The sequence below is a fragment of the Triticum dicoccoides genome, chromosome 1B, assembly GCF_002162155.2.
Source record: "Triticum dicoccoides isolate Atlit2015 ecotype Zavitan chromosome 1B, WEW_v2.0, whole genome shotgun sequence".
Classification (NCBI taxonomy): Eukaryota; Viridiplantae; Streptophyta; class Magnoliopsida; order Poales; family Poaceae; genus Triticum; species Triticum dicoccoides.
Window position 1 is genome coordinate 152110926 of NC_041381.1, and position 9997 is coordinate 152120922.

At 41.5% G+C, this 9997-nt stretch overlaps 1 protein-coding gene across 1 annotated transcript; it reads left to right on the forward strand.

The window, feature by feature from the left end:
- Positions 1 to 1940: 1940 nt before the first annotated feature.
- LOC119324509 (ribosome biogenesis protein NOP53-like) lies at positions 1941 to 6611 on the forward strand. Its single transcript, XM_037598300.1, has 11 exons — positions 1941 to 2265; positions 2684 to 2874; positions 2956 to 3051; positions 3191 to 3271; positions 3415 to 3525; positions 4316 to 4422; positions 4973 to 5092; positions 5181 to 5303; positions 5877 to 5943; positions 6010 to 6086; positions 6243 to 6611. Exons 1-11 carry the CDS (start codon positions 2034 to 2036, stop codon positions 6259 to 6261), a joined length of 1224 nt encoding a protein of 407 aa, XP_037454197.1. The 5' UTR covers positions 1941 to 2033; the 3' UTR covers positions 6262 to 6611.
- Positions 6612 to 9997: the final 3386 nt, after the last annotated feature.

Sequence of the window (9997 nt, forward strand, 5' to 3'; positions counted from 1 at the left end):
TCCTCAGCAGGTAAAGAAGTGTTAATCAAGGCTGTGGCCCAAGCGATACCAGTCTATTCTATGTCCTGTTTCAGGTTGCCAAGAGGCCTTTGTGAAAATATAACCTCAATCATAAGACAGTTTTGGTGGGGAAGCAAGCAGGGGAGAAGAAAGCCCGCATGGGTGGCTTGGGATATTATGACAAGCCCGAAAAGTTTGGGAGGATTGGGATTTCGGGATATGGAGATCTTCAACTTAGCTCTACTAGCACGGCAAGCGTGGAGGCTGCTAACGGGGGAACTGAGCTTAAGTGCCAGGATTTTAAAAGCTGTTTATTTCCCGGAGGTTTCTATTCTTGAGGCGGAGCTTGGGTCACACCCTTCTCAGGTTTGGCGCTCGATCATTGACGGTCGGGATGTTTTGATACAGGGTACTGTGAGGAGGATTGGAGATGGCGAGTCCACTTATATCTGGAGACACAATTGGATACCGAGGGAGGGAGTAAGAAGACCTATCACATCGCTAACGCAAAACCCTCCGATCATGGTCTCCGAGCTTATAGATAGTACTACAGCATCGTGGAAAGAGGAGCTGATTCGAGCAACCTTTGCTCGGTTTGATGCCGACGATATTCTGAAGATACCACTGTGTACTCGCAAGGTTGCGGACTTTTGGGCTTGGCAGGAAGAACCAAGAGGAAATTTCAGTGTTCGGTCCTGTTACCGCATGATCCTCAGAACAAAGCATGAGCGGGAGGCCTGGCTGAGCGGAGAAGCGGGAACTTCTATTGTGCAGCAGGAGGCGGACAAGTGGAGTACTATTTGGCACATGCAGGTTCCATCGAAACTACGCATGTTTGTTTGGAGATTGGCGAGAAACTCCATGCCCACTATTGATTTGCTCAAACACCGCAATATGGCCACCGAGGACAAGTGCCCTTTGTGCGGGGCGGTTGACTCTTGGAGACATGCACTCTTTATGTGTCCGATGTCAAGCAGCGTTTGGGCCTTAGCTCCGGAGGAGTTGGTTCATCATCTCGTGGACAGAGTGGAAGAACACCCCAAGGATTGGCTTTTTGCTATGAGTGGAGTGTTGAACGGAGATATGTTTGCACACATGATTGTTATTATGTGGGCAATTTGGCGAGCACGAAGGAAAGCGATCTATGAGGACATCTTCCAATCACCGCAATCTACTTATGGATTTATCACAAGCTTTCTTGATGACTTGAGATATATTAAGGCAAGTGAACCTCGGAGGACCGTAGTCAAAGCTGCAAGACCAACCCAGTGGCAGGCTCCGGCCACGGGATGCGTGAAGATCAATGTGGACGCGGCCGCACCAAGGCAAGCCCGTTTCGGGGCTGTGGGTGCAATCTGCAGAAGGTTAGATGGTCTGTTTTTGGGAGCTTCGGCGCTGATCATAGAGCATATTGGGGACCCGGAAACGCTGGAGGCCATGGCGATCAGAAAAGGCCTTGCACTTGCGGAGGACTTGTACCAAAGGCGCATTCATGTTGCATCGGATTGCAAGAAGGCAGTAGACTCTCTGAAAAAGGAGGACGCATCTCCATATGGTGCTATTGTGCATGAAATATTAAGCCATTCTGCAACTTTTGATATGTGTAGGTTTAGCCATGAGTTTAAGAGCTCAAATTATGAAGCTCACAACTTAGCGAAGCATGCTTTATCTCTCGGGGGTGGCCGCCGTGTATGGTTAGGCCATCCCGGAGATCTTTCTTTCGTCCCTGTAAACATTGTGACGAATCAATAAAAAGCTTCGTGGGTTGTCTTAAAAAAAAAAGAACTACGCGTTGAGGATTAAAGAAATTTTCGAGGCGCCATGCAGCTAGCACCGGTGCACAAGCACCAGCGTTGTACAAGGCCTTACAGAGCCAGGCCCACAACTCAAGGACCCCACCTGGCAGTGCAGCAGCCCTCTCCAAATAACCCAACCCGTCGAAGGCCAGAAACCCTAATAACTTCCCCGCCTCCCTCCAAGACCCTTCCCGCTCCCCCGAGGCGGCGGCGCGAGCGAGCGAGCAACCGGCGGCGATGGGCAAGGCGGCGAAGAGCTCGCGGAAAGGGAAGAAGGCGTGGCGCTCCAACATCAGCACCGACGACATCGACGAGTTCTACGAGAAGCAGACGCGCGACGCCCACGCCGGCGCCGCCGCCATCCCCTCCCTCCCGTCCGACTCCCTGTTCTTTGTCGACAAGCCCGCCTCCGCGTCCTCGTCCACCTCCTCCGCCGCCAACGCAAACGCCTCCGACCCTGCCCCCAAAGGTCAGCCAGTGAACCCCTCTCTGTTCTTCTGCGTCTCCCGACGTTAGTCTGAGGTCTGGTGATCTAGCTCCGGATTAGGATTGAGGCACGGTCACGAATTCGAGGCTAAAGTTTTTGATACTAGAGTGCAGTGACATGAAACATACTGATCATATGGTTTTGTTAGTTTGTGAATCTATTTACCTAATGCTGTAGCTGCTCCTTTCAATGTTAAGCACTAGGTACTTGGTGTCCTTGATGAAATTGTTATATTAGTTTCATATTGGGGCTCAAAGTATGCATGGCTGCATTATATGTTTGATGTACTGAACTGTAAAAGTTGCCATGTTCAATAAGCTGTAAAAGGTCGCCCAAATTACTAGTTCTTTTGCCACTCATGTACGTTATAGTGGCGCTGAACATTTGTTACTGTTTGTAGATGTTCCTGTCAAAAGGAAGATTGAGAAAAACAGGGAGAAGGTCCTTCACCATGAGAGTGTGTTGAAGCGGAACCCTTATATACAGACAATTCCATCTTCTTTGATGTCAAAGAAGGACAAGAAGAAGTTCAAGAAACACGCAAAGAAAAAGGAATTGCAGGAGTCACGGGAGGAAAAAGTTGTTCCCATGGTATTAGCTGTTGGAGAGTTGTGCAACTTCCTTTCTCTTTGAGGCCCAGCTTGCTAATTGCTGGATTTATTTCGTTTACAGGAAGAGGATTCAGCTGAAAAGAACCTCGACATCTGGGGTGGAGATGCTAAAGGGGCTCCTTTGCCCAAAAAGGGAATGAAAAGACTCAAGAAAAATGTAAGTTTGAATGTGTAAAGCTTGCAGTCATATCTGTGCAAATCTGCAAACATATTTTCTTGCAAAATGATCTGCATCTGTAGCTTCTGCATTTTTGTCGGTATCAAAATGTCTAGCTTTAATGGATTACTTCTTGCAGAAATCTACCACATCTGTGATTCCCGCAGTTGAAGTTGAGCCTCAAGGATGTTCATTTAATCCTCCACATGAAGCCCATCAAGTATTGTGCTTGACGATATGTTTTAAGTTTAGGATATTTGTATTATCATCCACTTCTTAATTGCTAAACCATTGGCTGTTGGATGTCTGGGCGCTTTTAATAATAAGTTCTTTTACTCATGTTGTTTGTGTTGATTTCTGTAGGATGCTCTTGCTCTAGCCGTTGCTGTTGAAATGCGCAAGATCTACACGAAAGAGTTAGGCCCCACACCAGTGCCACTTACTGTTCTTGGTCAAGCAGTAGCTGAAGAAGACGTAAGTTCTACGACTGTCTTACACATAGCCCCTCCACGAGATAACTGGACTTTGGACAATATCCCGACCTTCTATCTGAAGCCTTATCTGCTTTTGAATACTTTCTCACTCGTTATATTGGTATATTACTTCTGATGAACATATGATATGCGGTATGATTCTTTTTAGAGAGTTAGGTTCCAAGGAAGAGAGGCCTTTGTATTCTTGCAAGTCTACCTTGCACCAAGTAGTAGAACAAAAAATCCTTGTAATGCTATTGATGAAGGTTGTCATCCAGGCACAGTTAACATTAGTATAAAGACCGATATTATTCATCTAATCTTTTTAAGGTGCTATCTTATTGTCTAGTTCATCATGAGATTTTTCATTCTAGTCTATAGAGGTGTTTTGTAAGTATATCACCAGATGACAAGTTGTCTGATCTACATATATCCGTACCCAGGCTCATGCCATCTAGGCTGTAACAAGCTATGTAAGCAATGTAACATGTATTCTGTTACTGGATGTATATTTTTTGAATTAGATTTCTGTAAATATACCAGAAATGTGCAAATCATATTTATAAGAATATTAAAAACGAGACATCAATGCAAGATGAACTCGTTCTTATTTGCAAGTTATGTTCTGCAAATCATTTGACCTGTATATATATTGGAATTTTATCAAAACCATTTCAGAGTACTTGTCAGCTGCTGCCTTTAGTCTCGGAACAGTATAGTATCGTTCCATGCTGTATTTTGTGTTCTTGTGATTCGACATGCTTATCCTTTTTCTTTCACCTGGTCTGCAGAAATTTTTTCTTGATGCTGCCGATGATGGAGATGCAGCTGCTGATGGAGATGTAGATGCTGCAGAAGGTGATGGAGACCAGGATGCTGATGCTCTAACTGGAGAGAGGTTACACTCAATTATGTTATGAAAAATTTATAGTTATTATGAAGTAAAGCTGTACCATTTTGGCTTCAGTACATCATACTTGTATTCTCATGGCTTCTGTGAGTAGTACTCCCTCCGTTCCAAAATAGATGACTCAACTCTGTACTAACTTTAGTATAAAGTTAGTACAAAATTGGGTCATCTATTTTGGAACGGAGGTAGTACATGTTAATGATGGTTGAAGCTTAGTGTGACACCGCCATTCACTATTTTTGACATGTTTATATATTCTGCTATTCTGCGAAATGTGTTAGTTCTTCAGAAAGTTGGGCGCTGCTAAGTGTTGTCTTATTCTTCCATTAGTAGCATTAGAAAGCTAGCAGAGTCCAGGAGGATTGCAGCTCACATTTTAGAACTCGATTGGAAGATTTTGTGTTCTTTAGAACATACCTTTTTGATGTTTCAATTTGATTGCTTTAGTGTCAATTTGCGAAATATTATTGGAATAGCTGTTGTGGCCAGTTTATCTTTATAGATGACTTTTTTAGTGGTACGATTTATTAATTTTCAGGAAGACCAAAACAAAAAGAGTTACGAGAGTGGAATTGAACAAAAGGGCTCGTCGTAAAGAGAGGTTAAGGACAGAAGCAGATGCAAAGAAACTGGAAGTTCTTTCAAAGCAAATAGACAGGTAGGTTTCACATTCCTGTGTCATCAAGCTCCCAAGAATGGTCCTCTTTAGTTCTCTGGTTACATTTTTTTTGCTCTTTTTTTTGCAGCTTGCCAAATATATTAGAGGAGATAGCAAAAGAGGACAAGGAAAAGGAGGAAAAGCGCATAAGGCTAACCGTGGCTAAGCAGGAAAGACTCGAGTCAGCCCCACGTCGTCTCGGTAGACACAAGTACATTTCTAACACGGAATTGATTCTTGTGCCTTGAATAGACTTGATAACAGTGGCTATGCAATTCTTGAGGTTGTTTGGTAAAAATGACTGAGATTTTGGAGATCTTAGTTTATATATCAAACAGTTGGTTATTCACATTCAAGTTAGTAGTAGTCAAATGTTTCCAGAAGACTTGGGTAGTAGTTCATTTTTCATTTTTTTAAGGAAGGTGATGCTGTTTCATTCAAGAAAGCTCTCTTTCTGGTATTGTGTATCTAAATAATTGCTTGTCTTGCATCTTATGACAGAAAAATAGTTTTTTAAACAGTTGCAAGTCTGGGCTACATATGTTAGTGTTGCTATATTTTCATGAAACTTACAATTGCCAGTGTAATCTGTTCTATTTCGGTAGAGGTTTAAATAATAATTAATCTGCTCATTGATATACCACCTGTTCTACTATGCTGTAAAGTTTGATGACATTACTTTTCTTGGGGGGTATACTGTATGAAGTATTTTTTTTGCACATGGTGTCATATTTAGCTATGAATATTTGATTCTCCGACAATAATTAAAATACGAATGCAACAGGTTTGAACCTGCTCCCGTTCAAGTTCTGTTGACAGAGGAGATTAGTGGTTCACTTAGAAAGCTGAAGGTAACATTCTCTTGTTTTGTTGCTCTCTATAATTCTGCAGGAGCTAACCACTATATCTCTGTGCAGGGGTGCTGCAATCTAGCAAGGGATCGCTATAAGAGCATTGAAAAACGTGGTATGCTTGCACCAAACAAGAAATTAAGGTCTGTCTTTCTTTGTTGGTCTTATTACATGCAATTTATTTGACGTTGCAGTTGCTTTGCTGATTAGAAAGTTGTAGCGAACACTGTTATCTCCATTGGTTCGTCTGAAGGCCAAAAGATACCCCCGCGCTGACACATTTATTTATCCATGAGCAGCAAGCGCCCTCGCCGCTAAATGCATGGTGTATGTTCCAACATGGCGAGGAACATGGCAATCTCACTGGGAGTCCAAAACAACTTGAAGTGATGAGGGAGGCCAGTGCTGACAAGGTTATGGAAAATATAGTTCTACAAATAGACTGGGGGCCAGCACAATTTGTCTTGTTAGTTTGATGAGGGAGTTAAAAGACTCGCATCGCTTGAATTTTAGTCTGGCGCTCCCTCATGTCTGGCCCGAAAATGGCCTTCGTGCCACTCGGGCAGGTTTTGTATACCAGACTTCCTACTATCTTTGTATCGACTGTAATGGATAATTATGTTCTCAGCAAAAGTAATGAAAGTATGCTGATATCATCATATCCTTCAGTATGAACTATGAAGATTGCGTTTTAACTGTAAAATAACTGCCAACTGCTCCTTGTTGATTTCAAAAGAGTAAATAACGTTGGTGACCCCTCATATAAGTTGTGTTCCTAAGACATTGGAAACATCTTTTGAATGCAAATTCAGTTATTATTTTAGGGTATATATGATTCATCAGCTAAATCAGTGGTCAATGTTAGAAAGAAGCACACGAGGGAGTAATGTAAACTGGAAGAGAAGTGGTATTTGATTATTGAGGTAATATCATTGGCGGTCATAAAACTTGTGCTGCATGTTCAATTTGTTGCTAAAACTTGTAAAATGCGAATTTGTGGTCATCTAACTTGTTGTTTGGTGCAAATACGGTGCTTTCGACAGTATCCGGGTCTACACCCATGCCTTCATGGCATGGCAGCTTGGCAGTGGCCCACATGTCACTGTCTAGGAGTATTTTTTTTTCCAGTTAACTCCCTAGATTATTTTAATTACGCCAAAAGGCCTAAATGGGACCCACTTGTAGTCAAACAGTATAAGCGATGATAAATATCATTTTGGAATGGCTGGATTCGAGTCCACGACCTTCTGATGGCGCGCACACCAGGTGAACCAACAAGCCAATGATAACTAGAACACCTGGGCGTGCCAGCTTAAATGGGCTATGATCAGTGGAGCCATTTTACACCTTCGTTTTTTAAAAAATTCGTAGATAGTACACCCTTCATTCTCTTATACATTTTGCATCTATAAAAGCCACTAACAATAATCGAGACAAAAATTAATGATGTTTTCTCGTACTAGCAACTTGTTTAATACTTGCATGTATGTAGTCATAATGATACTCGGCTACTTCCTTCCCATTTCTTTCTTGCATGCATGTGGCGTAATAATGATTTCGGTTAACGAAAAAAAATTGGATTTCAAACCAGTCATTAAATTTTACGTTGGTATCTGTAATTTGAGCTTGTGACCTTATATAAAGGAATGGAGGGAGTATGTAAATTATGATACCGGTCAGAAAAATAACGTTTAATTATTCGTGTTATATACATTGCTACTACAGACAAAATAACTTACTTTCAAAACTGTTCATGTATTATTTTAAAAATATTTATATATTTAAAACAATATTTATATACTATGATTTTTTTTGCATATTTTCAAATAAAATATATTTGTAGAATTACAATTCAAAAATATTATTTTAATTATACAAACATTTCAATAGTTATATGCACATTTGTATAGTTCAATTTCCATGTAATTACATATTCATAATTTAAAATTAAAATTGTTGATATGAATATTCAATTGTGTCTAATACAATGCACATGTTTATATTTAAATGTTTTATTTACTAATCATTATTTGTATGTATACTATTTTTAACACACAAATATTTGAACATAGTTTTATTACTTACGCTTTACTAATTATTTTTTATATAATACTCAGTCTTATATTAAAAATTGATTTACTAATCATCTTTTGTATGTATATAGACAATAGAGCATGAAGGGTGTCTTTGGTTGTGCCCTGGTGCGTTCAAGACCTAGCGGCTCCCTTATTTTTATGTTAAAATATTTGCTCATATATGAGCAGTACAATACTTGTATAATATTTTTTAGTTATAACTTTACAAATATTTGGATTAATTTAATTTGTACAAACAATTTTTGCAATCCATAAATATATTTTCGTTACTTCGATAATAATTTACATTCAAATTTCCAAAAAAAAAACAAAGGTGCAAAATGGTCTCAGCTGATTATAGTCCATTTGAGCTCTCAGGCCCAGGTGTTCTAAATGAAGAGTTATAGAACGTAATTACCTTTTTAGGCAACAAGTGTCTTTTGGCGTGTTGGTTCACCTAGTGTGCACGCCCTTAGAAAGGTAGGGGTTTTGAATCCCTTCCCCTTCTACAATTTTTCTCTTATACTGTTTGACTGACAAGTGGGTCTCACTTTGACTTTTTTCCATAAATTAAAAAATCAAGGGAGTTATCTGGAAAAAAATTTACTCTTAACATGTGGGCTGCTGCCATGCATGCAGGGTGTATGCCCGGTTATAGTAGAGAGGTTAGATGACCATAAATTCGTATTTTACAAGTTTTAGGACTAAACTGAACATTCGGCGCAAGTTCTATGACTGCCAGTGATATTACCTCTTGATTATTTCCGAATAATGGTCAAATATTATCCCTTGCCCTTGCAGCCAGGTGCTACTCCAGCTATCTTCCGTTGCTATGCATGCAGCCTGCTATAGCTACTTTTTGTTGCCCTCTTTCGCAAGGTCATATTTACATGCTCGCAGATTCAACGTTTCACCATCACATGTCTTGAACCGAAGCTCAAACGATACGACAACACATAAATGAAATCAACTTCTTGCCGCCGCCGGCGACGTTGCCCGTGGAGCTCATCGTCACACGCACGTCACCACTGCGACCGGACAATCGGTAACTGGAGTACCAGATTTTAGGAATGATCGAAAGATTGCAGTTGACCTTGAGCTTACGAGCGGTTCGATCTGTTCAACTGATGATGAACGGCCGGCGACAGAGCATAGGCGAATATCAGTTGCTCGACTTGGACAGCGTTGGTTGTTGTATGCCTCTATTTGTAGGAGTGGGAGATGTGGGTAGTGCTGAGGTGCATGTATGTGTGGTATGTATAATGTATCGTTCGTGGAATGATCGAAGCATGCGTATACAGTTGGGTAAGTACAAGCAAGGAGCAACCTAGACAAATTAGTTAGGCCTTGAAGCTACTTAGAGCAAGTATAATAAGGTGATATAAGCAAACTATAAAGATTTAAATATTATGTTTTTGTTGAGCGGATTATAGATTTATAGCCGGCTATAGCACGGGCTCCAATAATTTTTTTTTTAAAAAAAGGAGGATGACCCCCGGGCCTCTGCATCTCGAAGATGCATGCAACCACTTTATTAATTATTCATAAAGACCTTACAAAGTAATACAACAATACGTCTAAAGCCATCATCTTGACAACATCTGTCGCTACTCCTATCCATTGATGAAAGTGTGCAGAAAGTGTGAGCCGAATACCCAGACTTCCATCAATCCGTCTTCAGAGCAGGTACCGATACATCGACCTTGCCAGGCCTGCCTCCGACGCCCCCATGGCGCCAGGCATCGCCTCCTCCCTACGCGCGTTCATCATCACGCATCCGTCGCTGAGACTTTGCTGCGCCTCGCCGTCGAGACTCCACGACGTCGATGCGTCACAGTGAACGCCGCTCCACTGCAGATGCCGTCCACTGGTCCCTCGAGCCTATGCACACCTCCAAGAATAACGCCCTCGAGAGGGGTACGGCACGTGAGTGCCGCCGTCATCCGACCGACTGATTTAGGGTTTCCCCCGAAGGTAGC